Source organism: Vicugna pacos, chromosome 9 (genome assembly GCF_048564905.1).
Source record: "Vicugna pacos chromosome 9, VicPac4, whole genome shotgun sequence".
NCBI lineage: Eukaryota > Metazoa > Chordata > Mammalia > Artiodactyla > Camelidae > Vicugna > Vicugna pacos.
The window spans coordinates 15,853,988-15,876,346 of record NC_132995.1 but is presented as its reverse complement, the minus strand read 5'-3'; the positions used below and the strand labels follow the sequence as shown (position 1 = coordinate 15,876,346).

The 22,359-nt window shown below is 37.5% G+C and overlaps 1 protein-coding gene across 1 annotated transcript; it reads left to right on the top strand.

The window, feature by feature from the left end:
* The first annotated feature begins 685 nt into the window (after positions 1-685).
* On the top strand, positions 686-17,702 carry ZNF30 (zinc finger protein 30). The gene is given in 6 exon segments (XM_031672041.2): positions 686-785; positions 2,139-2,226; positions 3,503-3,635; positions 4,712-4,810; positions 11,565-13,603; positions 13,605-17,702. Coding segments are annotated over 5 exon segments (2,709 nt in total). The 5' UTR covers positions 686-785; positions 2,139-2,217; the 3' UTR covers positions 14,034-17,702.
* Positions 17,703-22,359: the final 4,657 nt, after the last annotated feature.

Genomic DNA, 22,359 nt, shown 5'->3' with positions numbered 1-22,359 from the left:
GTATCTTAAGAATACATAATATAGTGTACAAAATTTAAATATCTAGTAAAAAGTTAAAACGTTACATCAGAGGACAGAACCATTTTTCTCACACGTGTGTTTAATTCGTCTTAGTATTATTACTAACTGCCACTATGCTATTGATGTTCTATTTAATAACAGCATTTCAATAACAGAAAAGTAAGCAATACAGAACGATCATTTCAAACACCTATTTCTCATATTTTATGTTAAAGTCATAACACATTTTAGTATACATTATTATGGTTTGGGGAGTCTGGTATGGTAGTGTCCTGGGTTGACTCTCTACTTGGGGCCTCGGCGATCATGAACTCCTGCATCCTTGTGTCTGCATAGGTATTATTCGCCTCCTTCCGGGCCGCGACGCCCAACCAACAAAGCGCCAACTCTAACGTGGACAGTCAGGTCCTGGTGTCAGCGTGCGCCTGCGCATTCCCAGTGCCCACGAGAACTCCCAGAAGTGTCTGGGGCGCCGGGAGAGCGTTCGTCATGGGTAGCGGGCTGCACACGTTCTCCTGTTTTACAGCTCCAGACTACGTTTCCCACAGGCCACTGCGATCAGGCCTACTTAGTCTGGGACCACATTTCCCAAAGGCCGCCGGGGCAACGCGGAACTCGGCTTTTCTCCCTCTGCTGTTTGTGATTGTTGGCGTGGCAGTAAGCTGTGAACTTTGGTAAGGAAAGAGTCAATGCGCGATCGCCGGGGAGAGCTCTGCAGACTCGGACCAAGCCCACAGGATAACTTGGTTTTGGGAAGGGAAGCAGTGAGTGCCGGGCGTGCGGGCCGGTGCGGACCCCGGACCTTGCTAGACTGGGAAAGTGGGCCCGAGACGCTCTGGGAGTGGACGAGACGCTCGGGCGCTGACCCGGCTATTCCTGTCAGAGGAGGGAGGCTAATTGTGTGGCGCGGACGGGGAGCATTTGAGAGAGAGAGTGCGGAAGTGAGCCCTCGAAGACTGAGAGCGGGACCTCCCTGTGAACCGTGCGGACTTGGCTTCTCAGCTGAGAGGTGTGGCACTGTGACCCATATTGCAGGTGCTTGCTGCTGCCTGCCCCATTCCCCTCCCAGCCGCATGGGTCTGCCCCCAGACAGCTGGCCCCCAGAAGGAGGTCTGTTATTGAGCCCCAGAATGAAGTTTCCAGCAGGAAGGCATAGAACTGATCTGGAGATGGGAATTTTAGAACAGGAAAAATGACTGCCAAGGATCTGTTGCACTGATTACATTTCCACAAATTCATATAAGAAGAGAGAATAAGATGATATTGATCATAAACATTTACATCAATCTCCGTATTGCACAGAAACAATAGGACTCAACCTTTGTTAATTATTTCAGTTTTACATTTCATTGCAGAATGATGCCTCTGTCTGTAATTTCTACGGAGAAATTAATGGGGAAATTTAAATGTCAGAGAATCTTTTCTAATATTTTTTATAAGAAGAGTTGTATCATAAGGCCAGACTCTAAATGTTTTAGTTAGAATCTAAGAAAGCATGCTAGAGATAAGTAAAAATTGGAAACAAATTTTTACTTTTATGAAGGTGAAATAAGGGGCAGGTAATATTCTTCAATAATAATAACTAACCCATGTTAAACAATTATTCTATAACTGTTTCAATGGATTTTCTTATTCTTCTTATCCCTATTTTAATGATGAGAAAACTGAGCCACTGAGATGTTTGTAAATGCCTGATCAATATCGTCTATATTTTCCCTCTCCTGCGGTTTGACCGTATCCTAAGGCCACAAAAGAAGTTCTGGTTTGGGTGAGAAGGTCCCTTTTTCAGTTAGAATGTAGGAATGGAGAAGGAGAACCTGTTCACAGCAGAACTGTGCAGCCCAATCTTATATCCAGATCAGCTTTCCCAAAATGAAGGCTTAGCCAGAAAACCTGCTCAAGAGTCTGATTCCGGCTTCATTGAAGAATTGCTGTTGTTCTGCAACCAGCTGTTTGCAGTTTGGTTTACTGGAACTTGGATTTATCCAGAATCCCTCTGTTCTGTCACAAAATGTTATGTGAGGGTGGTTGTGGCATAGTTCGGAAACTGAAATTGGGTGACAAGGTTTATTGGCTGAAGTTGCTGAGGACACTAATGCCCCCTTTTCTTATTTCAGCTGTGGATTTTCTAGAGTTTGAACCTTTCTGGTAGAGGAACCCCAGGGAAGACTGATCGGTTCTTAAATTTCTAAAAGCATGGCTCACGTAAGTTGTTGTTTCTCTTTGAAATATTGGGGATCTTAGATTACATAGATAATTGTCATTAATTAACCTGAAGTGTTCTTCCTATGAGACCACCATCTAATTACCTGCTTCTTGATTCCTCCTTCATGAAACTGCCAAATAACTGCTTCCTCCTTAACAGGGGCCCATTTCTAATTGGTGTTCGTGAATTCATTGAGCAAATTACTGAACAGGCCCTGTATGATAAGTCTTTGCTGAAGGACTGTGATGGAGCAATGACAATATGAAGTCTCATGAAAAAATTATTTGAGCTTCCTTTGTCAGTCTGTGGTTTGGTAAGTTCAAGATACCGATCGGCCTCATTTTGACAAGACATCGGAAGACTTAAAATTTCCCACAGACCTAATAAGATGAGATTTTGTATTGGCTGGTCTCAGTCTTAAAATGGTGAGGTCACATGCTCTTTGAGGCTTTTAGGGACACATTAGAGCTGTGATTGTGATATTGATACCATGGTTCTTACCAGGTGGTGCCTGAGAGAGTGGTACTGGGTCAGTTTCGTTGTGGAATGGGACCTGCTGGACTTGAGAGACTTAAGATTTGGTTCTGAATCATCTTCATCAAAATCCACTAATTGAAGAATAGCCAAAGTGTGGAGTAAGGAATGCTGCATGACAATATACTAATAAGCATATTATAGATTACCAGAACTGGGAAAACCCAGGGCATTTGGTCAAATCTTGTATAAATGTTAAATAATTACCGACTCTGATATATATCCTTTAGATGTACTTTTATGCCACCATAAAAAATTTATCAATACAAGGAAAAACGCTTATGATACGATTTGACATGACGATCATGAAGACTGAGGAATTAACAAATTTGTATAACATATATTTTCTAAAATATATATTTTATGCTTGAAAAAAACTTTTTCTCTTAAAGGGAAAATAATGTAGAGACTAATAGTTCTTGAGAATGTATTAGGGTACCTAGCAGACAGTGTCGTTGTGTATATTATTGTATTTAACAGAGAAACTTGAATTATTTTATGCATTTCCCAACTGATCTGGAGTATTGTGGTATGCCACTACATAACAGAAAATTTTGTCCATAGCCCAGGATTCCTCCAGAACATGAAGATATTTTGCCTCATTTATTTCTTATATCGTAAGCCTCCAATCTAGTTGATTGCTATATTATTGCTCCTCTGATACATTGAAACTCTTTATTTCCTCTCCTTGCATCTTGAAAACATTTCCTTCAATTTCACCAGAAATATGTGGGTTTGCAGTTTCAGGGATCAGTGACATTCAGGGATGTGGCCATAGCCTTCTCTCAGCAAGAGTGGGAGAGTCTGGATTCTGCTCAGAAGGACTTGTACAGAGACGTGATGTTGGAGAACTATAGTAACGTGGTCTCCCTGGGTGAGTCTACTTTTCTCAAATAAATTAGAATCTGCTCCCTGAAATGCTTTCTTCATTGTACATTTTAGGGCTGTCTTAAGAAGTGAACATAATTTCTTCTCCCTGTTCCCAAAGAAATAGTTTGAGTTTGTTAGATTGAAATTAGTGAAATGGCAAGATTAAAATTCTAGGGTGCTTATTGCATAAACATTGACAAAGGCTAGATTTACTAGTGTGTTTATGCCAAAAATTGCTCTGTTAGTATGTGACCCACCTGCAGGCAAAATAACTAGACAAAGGTCCTCATTTGTCCTGTCAGAAGAGCCTGTGCAGTTTATATAGTGGTGGACTGGATAAACATAAATTATTTAAACCTGAAATGCTCTCATTTTATTTCTTACAAAACAATTTACCTGATTTTGTAGTTAAAATTTATAATCTATGAGCTTTGCATTTAAGATTAAATGAATATGCTATAGATACAGACATCTCAGGAAATGTTCTTTTATTCTCTTAGAAAAATAACAGTAATAATATTGATAACTCACGTTGTACTTACTATGTACCAGTCACTCTCTTAAGCTCTTTATAAAAGTAGTACCTCATAGGGTAGTTGTGAGGATAAAAATCAGTTAATATAAATCAAATACAAATATATGTAACTGTTTTCGATGAGAACGCTGAAGGACAGTGAGTTTAAGGGAGTTATCCAAGGTCACAGAGCTGGTATGTGACAGAACCAGGAATTTGAACCCAGGTACTCTGGTTCCAGTCTTTGTTCTCAATTACAAGGTCATGCTTTCTGTCAAGACTCAGAAGGCAGGCAGACAGGTAGGTAGGTAGGTAGGTAAGTAGATAGATAGATAGATAGATAGATAAATAGATTGATAGACTGATAGACTGATAGATTTCACTTAAAAATAAGACCCTTCCCCCTCCTGTCTGGATTCTTGAATCGCCTTGCAATTTTCTTCTCTGTAGTACTTATCAGTATCATTTTGACCTTTAGTTTATTGCAGATTTAACCCAAACTTAGAGTATTTTTGAATTCATCTTTTATTTCTTTTCTACATCATATGGCATTCTTACCTTGCCAGCAGGTCATTCCCGTTCTAAACCACATGTGATTACCTTACTGGAACAATGCAAAGAGCCCTGGATGGTAGTGAAGAAAGACCAGAGAAGACAATACACAGGTGAGTAAGAGCGTGTCAAGTAGAGAAGCCATCACTGCTGCAAAGAGCCCATGTGGTCAGGGAGTAGGCACATCTCTGTCCAGCTGTTTGGAAGTCTCTCTTCAGAGGCCTGAGGTGTGGGCGAAAGGTGAATATCTCACCAAATTTTCCAACTCTTTAGCAAGTTTAACATTCACTCACCTCGTATTTCCCCGTCACTTGATTAGGCTTATTCTCTTTCCTAGCACAGTATTTCAGCTGCTTTCAGTTCCTCTTTTGCTTTTAGATTATTTATATATTCTGAAGTGGTGATAATTGAACAGAGACCAGAACAAGAAATAAGAGCTTTGGCCATATGATTATGTAGACCATTTCAGGCAGAGTGAACAGCAAATGTAAATTCCTTGAGGTGGGAATGGGCTTTGTGTGATTCAGGAGCAATAAGCAGAGAAAAACAGAATTAACGAGGGGAGAGTAACAAGAAAAAAGGTAGAATGTTAGAAGGGGCCAGGTCATCTATGTATTCTTTGTTACTTATGAGGAATTTGGATTATCTTATGAAAATGACTAGAAGCCATGGTCTAATTTATGTTTTTTCCAGCTTTAATTTTTTTAAATGTCTATTAAATACAAGATGGAAACCAAGCAACCCCATTAAAATATACAGCTTAATGAGTTGTGATAAGGCAAAAAGCCTTATACCATCACCCTGAGCAGATGATAAAATGTTTTTAAAAAAAGAATTTCAGGCTTACAGAAAAGTTGCAAAATTATGCAAAGACTTTTCATATACTCTTCACTCACATTCTCCAAATGAAGAGACCAAACTTTTCTACTTCCCCCTTAAGCCCTTTGCTTGCCTCTGCTGAAATCACAGTCCTCTTTCTCCCTGTCTGATGAATGACTCCCAGCCACTTTAAACCTTAACCTCACTACCAGTTTCGCTAGCTTTTCTCAAATTACTCTAGTTCCCTTTCCAATAAATGTCCACTGGTTATTTTGGGGGTTCTCGGGCTGTCAGAGACCCCACATTGCTGCCGTCTGCTTTTTCCTGCACAGATGTGTAGAGGATAGACTGAAAGAGAACAAGAGTGAGACCAGGAAAGCCCGTTGGGAGGCCAGTCGTGTGGTGCAGACTGGGGTTGATAGAGGCTTGGATTAGAATGTTAGTGGTGGAAAGTGGTGAGAAGGTGTATTTTTAAAGTTTGCTGTACCATTTAAGTAAGTTGCACAAATTATAACACCTCATCCCTAAATACTTAAGAATGTACTAAGAATAAGGACTTTATTCTCCATACCCACAAAAAGAAAACCATAATTTTACCGGCAGTGCCCACCAGAGGGTCGTCTTAGACTCAACTGAACATTGAGACTTAGACTGCCCTTGTGACCATGGCTTCCTCTGTTCAGCATATCCCACAGTAGGAACCCCAGCTCGCCAGCAGGGCAGCATCTGCTGTCTCTTAGCATGAATCTTTAACAGTGATTCATGTAGGAGACCCATAACCGTCCGAAAAGGTAAGGTGCAGAAAGCCTCATGTTTCACAAAATTCAATGCCTGTAACAGTTCCATGGGATAGCTTCCAGGGTCCCCAAGAAGACATGCCATTTAAAGGAGATACTATATTTAGGGAAGCTCATAGTATGGGGTTACCATCACATATTTGCATTTTCTCTTAGTCCACATGCAGCGAATCAATCAGTGGTCTTTTTTATCATAAACTATATTGATAAGAAAGACAGAACACCACATACCATTTTCTCATCCAGAACAGTGCTGTCCAGTAGAAATGCAATGCAAGCTACGTATGTAATTTAAAATTTTCTAGTGGTCAAATTTAAAAAGAAAAAAGAATGGCGAAATTAACTGAATAATGTATTTTGTTTATTTCAATATATTCCCCCAGTACTATCCTTTTTCTATACAATCACTATAAAATTATTAATGAGATAATTTACACTTCTCTTTGCACTAAGTCTTGGACACCCCAGCACACCTCAGCTCAGTCTAGTCTCATAGCTAGTGGTTCCCATGTTGGACGTGCTGGTCCGCAGTGCTCCTCCCTTTCTCTCTGCATTCAACTGCTGATTTGTCTGATGTTTTATGAAATGTCTCCCTTTGTCAGTTTTCTTATCTTTGCTATTATAGGTGGATAATGAAAAATTTAGAGCTCTAAACTGTATTCAATAAAAGCTATATATTTTTTAAAAGACACAAAGATGACACCTTCAAGCTTCTTTCAAGCCTTAAAGGATGATGGCAGTCCTTTGAGCAACACAATAAGAAAATGGTGTAGGACGATGAAATAATGATGATTTATTTCACTAACTGTGCCATCTTCTTAGGCAGTGCCATCATTCTTCCATTTTCTTATTTTAGTCTCTTTTTTTTTGCTTACTTGGTGTAATTGGTGAGTAATGATGAAATAACTTTGAATGATGAAATGAAAGAATGTTCCACAGAACATTATTCTTACATTCTTAAAGGAAAAATGAGATGATTGCTATTCCGTAATATATCTTAGTTTTACAAAATAATCCAGTAGAACCCTATATATTTTTAAGATAGAAGATTTATACATATATATTCTTTTTCAGATTCTTTTCCATTATAGGTTATTACAAGATATTGAATATAACTCCCTGAGCTATACCTAGGACCTTGTTGTTTATCTATTCTATATAAAGTAGTGTGTATCTGTTAATCCCAAACTCCTAACCATCCCCCCGCCCCGCTTTACCCCTTTGGTGACCATAAGTTTGTTTTCTATGTCTGTTAGTCTGTTTCTGTTTTGTAGATAAATTCATTTGTTATCATTGTTTTTAAATTTCATGTACAAGTGATATCATATGATATTTGTCTTTCTCTGTCTGATTTACTTAGAATGGTCATTTCTAGGTCCATCCATGTTGCTGCAAATGGCGGTTTCATTCTTTTTTATGACTGAGTAATATTCCACTTTATATATATACTGCATGTTCATTCATCTTTTTTTAACATTTTTTATTGATTTATAATCATTTTACAATGTTGTGTCAAATTCCAGTGTTCAGCACAATTTTTCAGTCATTCATGGACATATACACACTCATTGTCACTTTTTTTCTGTGTGAGTTATCATAACATTTTGTGTATATTTCCCTGTGCTATACAGTGTAATCTTGTTTATCTATTCTACAATTTTGAAATCCCAGTCTATCCCTTCCCACCCTCCACCCCCCTGGTAACCACAAGTCTGTATTCTCTGTCTGTGAGTCTATTTCTGTCCTGTATTTATGCTTTGTTTTTGTTTGTTTGTTTGTTTTGTTTTTGTTTTTTAGATTCCACATATGAGCGATCTCATATGGTATTTTTCTTTCTCTTTCTGGCTTACTTCACTTAGAATAACATTCTCCAGGGACATCCATGTTGCTGCAAATGGCTTTATGTTGTCAGTTTTTATGGCTGAATAGTATTCCATTGTGTAAATATACCACATCTTCTTTATCCAGTCATCTGTCGATGGACATTTAGGCTGCTTCCATGTCTTGGCTATTGTAAATAGTGCTGCTATGAACATTGGGGTGCAGGTGTCTTTTTGAAGTAGGGTTCCTACTGGATATATGCCCAGAAGTGGGATTCCTGGGTCATATGGTAAGTCTATTCCTAGTCTTTTGAGGAATCTCCATACTGTTTTCCACAGTGGCTGCACTGAACTGCATTCCCACCAGCAGTGTAGGAGTGTTCCCTTTTCTCCACAGCCTCTCCAGCATTTATCGTTTGTGGACTTCTGAATGATGGCCATTCTGACCAGTGTGAGGTGATACCTCATTGTAGTTTTGATTTGCACTTCTCTGGTAATTAGTGATACTGAGCATTTTTTCATGTGCCTATTGATCATTTGTATTTCTTCCTTGGAGAATTGCTTGTTTAGGTCTTCTGCCCATTTTTGGATTGGGTTGTTTGTTTTTTTCTTATTAAGATGTATGAGCTGCTTATATATTCTGGAGATCAAGCCTTTGTTGGTTTCATTTGCAAAAATTTTCTCCCATTCCATAGGTTGTCGTTTTGTTTTACTTACGGTTTCCTTTGCTGTGCAGAAGCTTGTAAGTTTCATTAGGTTCCATTTGTTTATTCTTGCTTTTATTTCTATTGCTTGGGTAGACTGCCCTAGGAGAATGTTTTTGAGATGTATGTCAGATAATGTTTTGCCTATCTTTTCTTCTAGGAGGTTTATTGTATCTTGTCTTATGTTTAAGTCTTTGATCCATTTTAAGTTGATTTTTGTGTATGGTGTAAAGGAGTGTTCTAGCTTCATTGATTTGCATGCTGCTGTCCAGTTTTCCCAACACCATTTGCTGAAGAGACTGTCTTTATTCTATTGTATACTCTTGCCTCCTTTGTTGAAGATTACTTGACCAAGAGTTTGTGGGTTCATTTCTGGGCTCTCTATTTTGTTCCATTGGTCCATATGTCTGTTTTTGTACCAATACCATACTGTCTTGATTACTGTAGCTCTATAGTATTGTCTGAAGTGTAGGAGAGTTATTCCTCCAGCCTCTTTCTTTTTCTTCAGTAGTGTTTTGGCAATTCTAGGTCTTTTGTGGTTCCATATAAACTTTTTTATGATTTGTTTTAGTTCTGTGAAATATGTCCTGGGTAATTTGACAGGGATTGCATTAAATCTGTAGATTGCCTTGGGCAGTATGACCATTTTAAAAATATTGATTCTTCCAATCCAGGAGCATGGGATATCTTTCCACTTTTTTAAGTCTTCTTTAATTTCCTTAATCAGTGTTTTATAGTTTTCCATGTATAAGTCTTTCACCTCCTTGGTTAGATTTATTCCTAGGTATTTTATTACTTTGGGTGCTATTTTAAAGGGGATTGTTTCTTTACTTTCTTTTTCTGTTGATTCATTGTTTGTGTAAAGAAATGCAACCGATGTTTGAACGTTAATCTTGTAACCTGCTACCTTGCTGAATTCTTTGATTCGTTCTAGTAGTTTTTGTGTGGACCTTTTAGGGTTTTCTATATATAGTATCATGTCATCTGCATATAGTGACACTTTTACCTCTTCTTTCCAGTTTGGATCCCTTTTATTTCTCTCTTGCCTGATTGCTGTGGCTAGGATTTCCAAGACTGTGTTGAAGAGGAGTGGTGATAGTGGGCAGCCTTGTCTTGTCCCAGATTTTAGTGGGAAGCTTTTGAGTTTTTCACCATTGAGTAGCTGGCTGTAGGTTTGTCATGTATAGCTTTTAGTATGTTGAGATATGTCCCCTCTATACCCACTTTGGTGAGAGTTTTTATCATAAATGGGTGTTGAATTTTATCAAATGCTTTTTCTGCATCTATTGAGATGATCATGTGGTTTTTGTCCTTTCGCTTGTTGATGTGATGTGTAATATTGTCTTTTAACAATATCCTAAATTGTTTCTTTTGTCTCGGAATTTTTTTTTTTTGTAATCAATTTCTACTATGTTTAGAGGTTATAGTTCGGTGCTAAATGAAACAGAGGTTAGGCTTGCTTTAGGGGGTGTATTAATTAGTATTCCACTGCTGCATGACAAACTCCCACAAACTTAGTAGCTCCAAATTACACTTATTTATTATTTCGTAGTTCTGTAGGTCAGGAGTTCGGCACACGATGGCTAAATCAAGGTACCAGCTGTGACTGCAGTTCTTTAGGGCAGGGGGTCCTCTTCCAAGCTCACTGGTTATTGGCAGGATTTGTTTCTTCTTACATTTCCCATGTGGCCCCTCCAACTTCAAGCCAGCAACCAGGAAGTCTCAAGACTTTCAGTGTCTCTGATTCCCCTCCTTCCTTGAGCCAAGAGAAAGCTCTTTTAAGGACCTTTCCAGAGAATTCAAAATAATCATCATAAATCAACTAATTAGTAAACGTAATACCTTTTTCCATGTGAGACAACATATTCATGGGCATGATGAGGGCAAAGGTCATGAAGGCCAAAATGCTGTCTACCACAGGGAGGTTTGGGAGAAAGAAAAATCATAACAAAGAGAAATAACCGCAATTGAAAATAGGTAAGAATTACTGGATTGAAGCATAAGAACAGAAAAGGCATGGGCATCCTTAGACAAGGTCAGCAGTTTCCAGCACTCCTGATAAAGTTACATCTTACCTTAAACATATATAGGATGAGAAGGATCCAGTCTGCAAACAACACATGCCAAAGGGTTTGAGGGAGTTGAGGCCACCTGCAGATGGAACCGAAAGATGAGAAAATCTGTGACATTTTCCAGGTGCTGAAAGGGGGGGGTGAGGTAAATAGGGGGCAAAGGGAATTATGACTTGGTATGAGGCCTAATAGGTAAACAGGGACCATATTGTTCATGGAAAGATACATGGATTCTATTCTGAGTGTAAAGAGAAACCATGGAGGGTGGGAGGGGAATGAAATTTCATCTATATCAGAAATTGTTAGAAATGTGAAAAATGTTAGCACCCAGGAACTTTCCCTGTGTTTTCTGCTTCATGGGGTCTGGGATGGTGTTTGAACATCAGTTTTTTTAAACAAATTCTTCAAAGATTCTGACCCACCTGTAAATATCAGAAATGGAACCCATTTTACTGATCACCAGCTTAACTATTTTACATCAACTCTCATTAATCTCCACATTTCTCCTTGCTCTTTTTTTAATTTCATAACAGCATTTTAGTATTATCTAGTTACTTGTTTCTAATGGATATGATTTTCAATTTGTCTCTTGCACTGACATCTAACTTTTTTCATAGGAAAACAAAATATTTGGGAGTTTTTTGTTTTCTTTCAGATTTTCAGCCGAAGGATGAGATAATCAGCCATAAAGAAGTTACCACCTATGAAAAATGTACATCTTTTGCTCAACATCAGAGAATTCTTCATAGAGAGAAACTATGTGGATGTCAGGAATGTGGGAAGACTTCTTGTCAAGCCTCAAAGCATGTTCCACATGACAGAATACATTCTAGTGAAAAAACCTACAAATGTGAAGAATGTGGAAAGAACTTTAGTAACGGACGTCAGCTTACTATACATCAGAGATTGCATGTTGGTGAGAAGTCCTATAAATGTAAGGAATGTGGGAAAATTTATATTAGAAGCTCAGCCCTTGTTAAACATGGAAGAATTCATAGTGGTGAGAAGCCATATGTCTGTAAGGAGTATGGGAAGACCTTTAGCAGTAGCCATCAATTTACTGAACAGCAGAGTCCACATACTGGTAAGAAACCATATGAATGTCTAGACTGTGGAAAAGCTTTTTATAGTAACTCATACCTTGTTCAACATCAAAGAATCCATAATGGTGAGAAACCTTATGAATGTAAGGAATGTGGAAAAGCTTTTATAGTGTATGGAAAACTCATTCGGCATCAAAGTATTCATACTGGTGAAAAACCTTTTGTATGTGAAAAATGTGGAAAGGCCTTTAGTACTCGCTCCCCCCTTGTTAAACATCAGAGAATTCATACTGGCGAGAAACCCTATAAGTGTAAGGAATGTGGCAAAGCCTTTACTGCGTATGGGCAGCTTACTCGACATCAGAGTATTCATACTGGCGAGAAGCCCTTTGAATGTAAGGAATGTGGAAAGGCCTTTAGACTTAACTCATTTCTTAATGCACATCGGAGAATTCATGCAGGGGTTAAGTCCCATGAGTGCAAGGAATGTGGGAAGGCCTTTAGTCGTGCCTCATACCTTGTTCAACATGAAAGGGTTCATACAGGTGAGAGACCCTATGAGTGTAAGGAGTGCAGCAAGGCCTTCAGCACTGGCTCCCACCTTGTCCAGCATCAGAGGATTCATACTGGTGAGAAGCCCTATGGATGTCAGGTATGTGGCAAGGCATTTATTAGCCGCCATCAACTTACTGTACATCAAAGGGTTCACAGTGGTGAGAAACCCTATGAATGCAAGGAGTGTGGAAAGGCCTTTAGAGTGCATGTACATCTTACACAACATCAGAAGATTCATATTGACGTGAAACCCTATGAATGTAAGGAATGTGGAAAAACTTTCAGTCGGGCCTCATACCTCGTACAACATGGGAGAATTCATACTGGTGAGAAGCCCTATGAGTGTAAGGAATGTGGGAAGGCCTTTAGTTCTGGCTCTTACCTCATTCAACATCAAAGGATTCATACTGGTGAGAAACCTTATGAATGTAAGGAATGTGGAAAAGCTTTTATAGTGTATGGAAAACTCATTCGGCATCAGAATATTCATACTGGTGAAAAACCTTTCGTATGTGAAGAATGTGGAAAGGCCTTTAGTACCTTCTCATACCTCGTTCAACATCAGCGAATTCATACTGGCGAAAAGCCCTATGAATGTAAAGAATGTGGAAAGGCCTTTAGTTCTAGCTCCCCCCTTGTTCAACATCAGAGAATTCATACTGGCGAGAAACCCTATAAGTGTAAGGAATGTGGCAAAGCCTTTACTGCGTATGGGCAGCTTACTCGACATCAGAGTATTCATACTGGCGAGAAGCCCTTTGAATGTAAGGAATGTGGAAAGGCCTTTAGACTTAACTCATTTCTTAATGCACATCGGAGAATTCATGCAGGGGTTAAGCCCCATGAGTGCAAGGAATGTGGGAAGGCCTTTAGTTGTGCCTCATACCTTGTTCAACATGAAAGGGTTCATACAGGTGAGAGACCCTATGAGTGTAAGGAGTGCAGCAAGGCCTTCAGCACTGGCTCCTACCTTGTCCAGCATCAGAGGATTCATACTGGTGAGAAGCCCTATGGATGTCAGGTATGTGGCAAGGCATTTATTAGCCGCCATCAACTTACTGTACATCAAAGGGTTCACAGTAGTGAGAAACCCTATGAAACCCTATGAATGTAAGGAATGTGGAAGAACTTTCAGTCGGGCCTCATACCTTGTACAACATGGGAGAATTCATACTGGTGAGAAGCCCTGTGAGTGTAAGGAACGTGGGATGGCCTTTAGTTCTGGCTCTTACCTCATTCATCATCAGAAGATTCATACTGGTGAGAAACCTTATGAATATAACAAGTGTGGGAAAGCCTTTACTGTGTATGGACAGCTTATTGGACATCAGAGTGTTCATACAGGTGAGAAGCCTTTTGAATGTAAGGAATGTGGGAAGACCCTCAGACTTAATTCATTCCTTACTGAACATCAGAGGATACACGCTGGTGAGAAACCCTTCAGATACAAAAAATGTGGGAAGGCCTTTAGATACAGTTCAGCCCTTAAAGCACATCAGAGAAACCATGTGTGTATAAAACCCTAAGAATTTAAGGAATTTGGAAAGTCCTTTTTGTATAGCTCAACAATCGTTCAACGTCAGAGAATTCATGCTGGTGAAACTTTTGAATATAAAATGTGTTGATCAGCCTTTAGAAAATATTCTCACCTTTCTTTTATTAGAGAATTGATAATGTAATTCAGGAAACATGAGAAAGCGTTCATTCATCATTCCTGTGTTTACAGTATCAGAATATCATCACCCTCTGGTTCAGAAAAAGGTGGGAAGCATTAATGCTCATAGCATGAAATTTTGTGACATAGTCTACTATGACTGGATGAGTAAGTGACTTTAAAAAACCTTCCAGTTGCTTTTAAAGCATTTGAAACTTCAGATAATTCATCCGAATTTCTTAAAACCATTAATGTGATATATTTGGGAAAGCCTTTAGCTGTGGGACACGTGTTAGCTCTCGTCATTGTCATTCTGACCTGACAACCTGTGTGACACCAGGTACTGTACTTTTCATCTCAGGGCATTGTTTTAAAATGGTGATGATGACAGAACCTATGAACTTGTGAAAACCTCTGTTCATTGTTTATTAGTTTTATTATTACATTATTTTTTTTAACTGCTAGTGAAATTTTGAGAGTACGACCCTACAGGTGTAGTTAATTTAGAAATGTCCCTCTAGCCATGGACCCATTTTAGAATTTTAGATAAATCTTCCTGCATAAAACTTTGTAGAAAGGAAGAAAAATGAGAGGATATTTATTTAGAACTCATCTCTTAAGTTGAATCAAACAATTCATCAAATATGCCCAGCCTTTCAGTGGATGTGAAGTTGTTGAGAATAGCCTCTAATCCACATTATTTGTCCAAAATTCAAGATATGTTGGAAATTAATAATAGGTAATAGATAGGAAAAATAAACTGTCCACTTGGAAATTTCTTTCGCAACTTTTTAAAAATGGAAATTTCAATGTAGAGAAAAGTAAAAGGAATAGTAAAATTGCCACCATCTTTGGTATCATTTGCCTTATTTATTGCACTCTGTCTCCCCCTCTGTCCATCTGTACATGGTTATGTCTGCATGTGAGAGTAAGCTGGAGACTTTGTCCCTAAATATTAATCTTTTACTCTTGAGCCCCACCTTTTCACTTGGTTTTTTATTTTTTGAAAAGTCCAAGGAAGTTGTGTTACAGAATGCGTTGCATTCTGTATTTAATTGTTTCCTCACACTGCTGTGTAATTGGTTCCTTTATCCTAGGTTTTTTTTTCTGTATTGAAAGTTAAAAAGATTTCATTGGGTTGTGGAGAACACTTTCAAGGTAAGGCTGCAAATATTTGCAAACACATTATACCAGATTTTCCCATAATTAGTAGTACTAATTGGTAATTGGCAAAGATAGTCACTGCCAGAACTTTCCATCATACAGCTCCTTTTTGCAGTTAGTGATCTGAATAGGTATATTTGTAACATCTCCATTTGGCAAGTGACCAACGTGTGTAAGTATAAATTTGAAATTATGGCCTATTGAGGAAAGAATAATAATAAGGTGCCTATGTAACAACTTTTGGCATGAGGTCAGAGCTGTAATTGGAAAATTAACTTTTTAAATAACCAAATTAAAAAACCAAATTAAAAACTAGAAAAATAATGCCTACAGGAAACCAGGATTAAAAGCCAGAATTTCACTTTGCTCACCTCTTTATTCCTACCACCTATACAATAATTGTCACAGTGTATGCGATTAATAAAGCTGTTAAAAGAGGGAATGATCATTCACTTATTCTAGGATCATTTCAGGAGTATTGATTACCATACATCTCAAAATGGCTTTGTTGAAGATTTTTTCATTTATATATTTTTAAATCAGCTTGTCAGTTTCTATGAGGGAAAATGGATTTGAGGATTATAATGTGGATTGTATTGAATCTATAGATCAATATGGACATAATTCACATCTTAGCACTGTGGAGTCCACCAATCCATGAACATATATGTCTCCTTTTATTTAGGTCTTTAATTTCTCTGAGTAATGTCTTGTAATATTTAGTGTTCAGGTTTCCTACATTTTTTTTAAACTTATTCTTAAGTGTGTTGTAATTCTTGGTGTTAATGATAAATGCTATTGTTGAATTATCAGTTTATATATGTATATAATGTTTCTGCATATTGACTACTGTAACTAAGTTTGTTTATGAGTTTTAGTTGCCTTTTTGTAGACGTCTTAGAATTTTCTACATACAAAACCATGTCCTTCGGGAATAAAGACACTAGCATCCAGTACAATGTGGAATAGAAGGGATGAGAGTGGACATCTTGGCTTTTGTCTAATCTTGGGGAGAAAACATTTAGTTCTTTACCATTAAGCCATTAAGTATAATGTTAGCTTTTGATTTTTCGTAGACGCCGCTTATCAGAGTGAAGGATTGCCCTTTTATCATTAAAGTGAGTTGATTTTTTCTTCATCAGTTGAGATTATCATACAGTTCTTCTTTATTGTCTTCATACAGCGATTTACATTGATTTTCAAATGTTAATACCTGTTTCATTCCTAAGATCATCGTATATGTGTCATACACTTCTGCTTTCACTTTGCTGTTTATTAAAGAATGTTTACATCTGTCTTGATGATGCTGGTTTTTAGTTTGAGGTTACTGAGGTATAATTTATATACAGTAAAATTCACTCTTTTGGGTGTACAGTTCAGTTCCATGGTTGTTGACAGATACATGCAGTTGCATAACCATAAGCACAATCAAGATACAGAATGTTTCTATCACCCTAAAAACTTCCCTCATACCCCTGGGTAGTCCATTACCTTCCTCCAACCCCAGCTCGTGGCAACAACTGATCTATATTTTTGTTGTTTCAAGAATGTCATGCAAATAGTTGGTAGAATTTTGTTCCTGGCTTTTTTCATTTAGTATAGTGCACTTACGATTCAACCATTTTGTTGTGCTTATCAGTTGTTCTTTTTTTCAGTAGTATTCCATTGTGTGGGTAAACCAAAATCTAAACCAAAATCTCTATTTGTCTTTTCCATTTTGCCACTTTGTAGGACTCATTAGGATGGTGTTTCACCAGATGATAGAAATTTGGGTTATTTCCAGGTTTTGACAATCATGAATAAAGGTACCATTTCCACATTTGTGTGAAAAAATATTTGCATTTCTTTAGGTAAATACCTAGGGATAGAAGTGTTATATGGTAATTATATGGTTTTTTTCCTTTTTTAACATTTTTTCTTTTTTTTTAAATGTGTTTAATTTTATAAGAAATTGCCAAGCTGTTTTTCCAAAGTGGCTGTAACATTTGACATTCCTCCATCAGTGTACGAGGGTTCTATTCTTACACATCCTCACCAGCACTTGGTGTTGTCAGTTTGTTTTGGTTTTCAGCCATTATAATAGGTGTCAGGTAGAATCTCATTGTGGTTTTAATTTGCATTCTCATAATGGCTAATGATGTTCACCCATATTTGACATCCATATATGTTTCGTGAAGTATTTGTTCAAATTGTTTTGCCATTTTAAAAACTGGGTTGTTCGTTTTTGTACTGTTGAGTTTTGAAGATTTCTTTATATATTCTGGATATAAGTTCTTTGTTGGATTTGCAAAGTTTCTTTCCCAATCCAATTTCATTCTCTTTATTGTCTTTTGTAGAGTAAAGTTATTCATTTATATAGTCCAACTTATCATTTACTTTATGGATAGTGCATTTGGTGTTTTATAGTTTCACAGTTTACATTTAGATCCATGATCCATTTTGAAATAACTTTTGTGTAAGATGTGAGGTTACAGGTTGAGGTTCATTTTTTTGCATGTGAATATTCAGTTGTTCCAACAGCATTGTTGAACAGATTATCCTTTCTCTATTGAATTGCCTTTACAGCCTTGTGAAAAATGAATCTTCCATCTCCTGATAAATATCATTGTGCCTATTACTGGCCCAAGGAAGACTAGATGTATCAGAAAAAAATATGAATAATGATGGAGACTTATCAATAGGTTCTGATCAATTTATAACCACACGCTATGAATTCTGTTTTCCTTCTTTGGCACTATGTTTTGGGCTCCATAGTGTTCATCTTGTACCAGGCAATAGCAGTGAGTCCAATATGTTCACAGCACCAGCCTCTCCCCTAACGTGATGGCCACCCACACTATCATATGAGTTTTTATGTCTCTATTTGTCTTTTCCATTTTGCCACTTTGTAGGACTCATTAGGATGGTGTTTCAGTGTTTCCTCTCTGAGGAAACTATCGAACCCCCTGAAATATGCCCAAGGATACTGATATTTGGCATAATCACAATGAAATGATGGCAAAAATCATAACTGTGGCATAATTTGAAGCAGAGCTACAAATCAATTGTTCATTGCTGGACTTTTAAATATAAATGGATAGCTATGGATCACTGGATATTTGAAAAATAAGAAAAAGTAAATAATAGAGGAAATATGGAGTAAAAACTGCAGGGGAAGAAAACGTTGAATTTTAAGTATTGTCAGGGAATATGAGAATACGTTGCATCCATGAAATAACAAGATTCTGTTCAAAATAATACAAGAATGAAAAGAATTATTGAACATTAAAATGAATGTATATTTTTAAAGTGTTCAGTAGAGAGGTTGAAAGGTAATGTTCAGGAAATATTCCTAAAATTGGGGAGGAGGGACATAGAGGAAAAGAGAAAAGCAAAGAAAGTAAAAGAAATAAAGATCTGAATGGAAATCAATGAAGTAAACTGAATAAACTGTAGAGAAAATCAGTGAAACCAAAAGCCTTAAGAATAATAAACTAGATAAACTTCTAGCCAATACCAAGAATAAGAAAGGAGACATCACTATAGATTATACAAATATGAAAAAGGAATAAGTGGAAATTTTGAATCTATTTATACCAAACAAATGGATAACAAATTTAATGGAAAAATTCCTTTAAGGTACAAATGACTAAAGTTCACATAAGAAAAGATAACCTGTAGAGTCCTACACCTCCTCAAGAAATTAAATTTGGAATTACAGACATTTACACAAAGCAAACTTCAGGCATAAATGCTTCAGTGGTGGGTTCTACTAAACATTTAAAGAAACCATACCAATTGTACACAAACTACCCCAAAAAATTGAAAAGTAGGAACTGCTTTTCACCTTACTCTGTGAAGGTAACATTTCAGTGACACCAAAAACCAGACAAAGGTATTACAGAAGAAGCATAGACCAATACCCTTCATTAACATAGATGCAGAACCGGAATAAACATTTAGCAAATCAAATCCAACAATAGAACATATCAAGAAAAAGTAGAGTTTATCCAAGAAATGCAAGGTTTGATATTTTTAAATTAATGTTAAAAAAGGTAGAATATACAATTGTTGGGGGGGTCTAGGATGATCCCCCAACTTCCTACTTCTCAGTACCCTCACTCTTGTACAGCCCTCTCTCATTTTACCAGAATTGACCTATGTGAACCAAATAATATGGCAAAAGTAAGGGCAAATCACCGCCAATTTTTGGTTATCAAAGACACCGGTTTCCTTCTTGGGTGCGCTTTCTTGCTCTTGAATCACTTGCTTTATTTGGGAGAATCCATCTTGCTGTATTTCAGAGAATCCATCATGATCATCCCTATGGAGAGACCCATGTGGCAAGGAGCTGAACCTTCCTGTCAACAGCTGGTGGGGAAGAGCTTGGAACTGAAACTTCCAGCCTCAGGCAAGTCTTCAGGGACTGCAGCCCCAGTAGGCAGCTTGCCTGCAATTTCATAGGGAATCTTGAACCCTAACTGCCTACCTAAACTGCCCCCAGATTAATGTAATTTTCTTGAAAAAAAATGTAAACAAATACATAGCAACAGAAAGCAGATCAGTGGTTTCCTGCAGATGGATGAGTACAGAAGGACTCAAAGAAAGGGCTCAAGAAACCTTAAATTTCATAGGTATAAATATGTATCAAATTATACATATTAAATATGTGTAGTTTAGACTTGAGGAAGGGTGGGGCTTTTTTTAAGCTAATAGATACTCAAAACTCACCATTCATTATTTTACTGTATTTTACTGTTATCTGTGCTTTGAGGTTAATTATATTTATTTAATGTATCTATATGTAGAAACAGAACACAAGGGTGTGCTACTGTGCAGCTTTCCCCAGCTTCACATTCAGAGACATCGTGTCGCAGCTTGAAATTGGTTGTGTGGTAAACATTACAACTCAGAGCTTAGTTTATTGTTTCGTTGGCTGTGAAGATGTAAGAAAGTAGAGACTAACTCAGATTAAATTTAAAAATATATTGTGTTTGTAGTTTTCCACTGGGAACAGCACAGAATTGTGAGAAAATAATCTTTCAGTATTCAAAAATTTTTACCCCATTAAGCAAATAAATTACTGACATCATTGATAAATGACTGACATTCCAACGAATTTCTTTGCTGTTTCATTATATTCCTGTTAATGAAAATAAAAAATCAACCAATATTCATTTTTACAATTGACCAAAAATATGGACATTTTGCCACAGAAGATATATGAGTGGAAAATAAACACATAAAAAATGCTCAAAATTATGAGTCATTAGAGAAAATTCAAGGTAAACCACAATGAGATTCTACTAGCACATGCCTATTAGTATCGCAAACATTAAGAACACTGAGCATAGCAATTGTTGGTGAATACATGGAAGAACTGGTACTTGGAGTCAGTGCTGGATGAATCATATATGGTACAGCCACTTTAGGACGCAATTTGGCAATTTGCAAAAATTTGAAATATTCAGCTGCCCTATAATGAAGGCATTGCACTCCTACATATTAACAAGAGAAACAAAAGCATAGGCCCACATGAAGACCTGTAAATTCATGGTCATAGTAGCTTCATTTGCAATAGCTAAAAATCCAAATGTCATTTGGTAGAAGGAAGGGTTAAAAAAATTGCAGTGCATTTGACTAAAGAATCTGGGAGGACAATAGAGCAGGAAGCACCAGGAATTTATGTCCCCAAATGGACAACAATTGTACTGACAGAATGTGCTTCATATAACTGTTTTGGAGCTCTGTGGTTTATTCAAAAGCTTACAACTTCAGAGGAAGGCTTAGGCAGTAAATTGCAGTTAACTTTGGTCAATTCCAGCCCTTAGCACTGTAGTAGCTACCCACTCCCCCATACCTTTGCCATGTGGCAGGCTGTTGTGCATGTGTCCCTGGAACAGCATGCATGCAGTTGGTGGGAACCTGGGTGAAACGCTGCTCTCCAAATGCTGAGGATATGCGCTCTGATCTATTGCTGCTTCTGATTGCAGAGGTGAAGACATAGAAGTGGGCAGCCAATTGTGTAATCATCATCCCATTTTTGGAAGCCCCTCCCTCTTCAGCTGAAGCAACTTCCAGAGGATTTAAGGTACCAGAACATATTCCCTGCTTCATTTTTCTCCTTTCTCCTTTTGGGAGCTAGCTTTTTAGGGCTAAGACATTCCAAAGCAATCACATATTCAGAGGAACTTAGAAAGTCACTGTACATGGAAAGGCATGGAAAAGGCCTGAGAAGACCTTAAATTTACACCTAAGGTTGATCACCAGCAGAAATAGCCTACAACAACTAAATTTTTAATGAATAAAAATGGCAAACCTTGGGGAAAGTAAAGAATCTGATTTCCAAAGTTAGTCATTCAAATGTCTACTGTTCAACAAAAAATTACAAAGCATACAAAAAAACAGGAAAGCATGGCCCATTCCAGGGAAAAATAATAAATCACCAGAAACTGTCCCTTAAAAACACTTGGTGGCAGATCTACTAGACAGACTTTAAAACAACTGACTTGTAGATAATCAAAGAACTAAGGTAGGACATGGAGAAAGTAAAGAAAATGATATATGGACAAAATGGAAATATCTCAAAAGAGGGAGAAAGCATAAAAAGAAACCAAAAAGAAATTCTGGAGCTAAAATTACCATAACTGGAAAAAAAAACTGCTAGAGGGATTGAAAAGCAGATTTGAGAAAACAGAAGAATCAGTGAACTTCAAGATAGGAAAATTGAAAAAGAAAAAAAAATCTAAAGAAAAGTGAACAGAATATATAGTACCTCTGGAACACCTTCAAAAGGAAAAACATGCACATTGTGGGAGTCCCAGAAGAGAGAAAGGGGCAGAGAGATAGCCTGAAAAATTAATGACTGACAACTTCCCAATTTTGATGAAAGATATGAATACTAACATCCCAAAGGCTCAATGAACCCCAAGAATGAACTCAAAGGGACCCAAATCAAAACAGCTCACAAAATGCCCTAAAACAGAGACAAAGAATCTTGAAAGAAACAAGAAGTGAGTTGTCACATTCAAAAGATACTCAATAAGATTATCCAC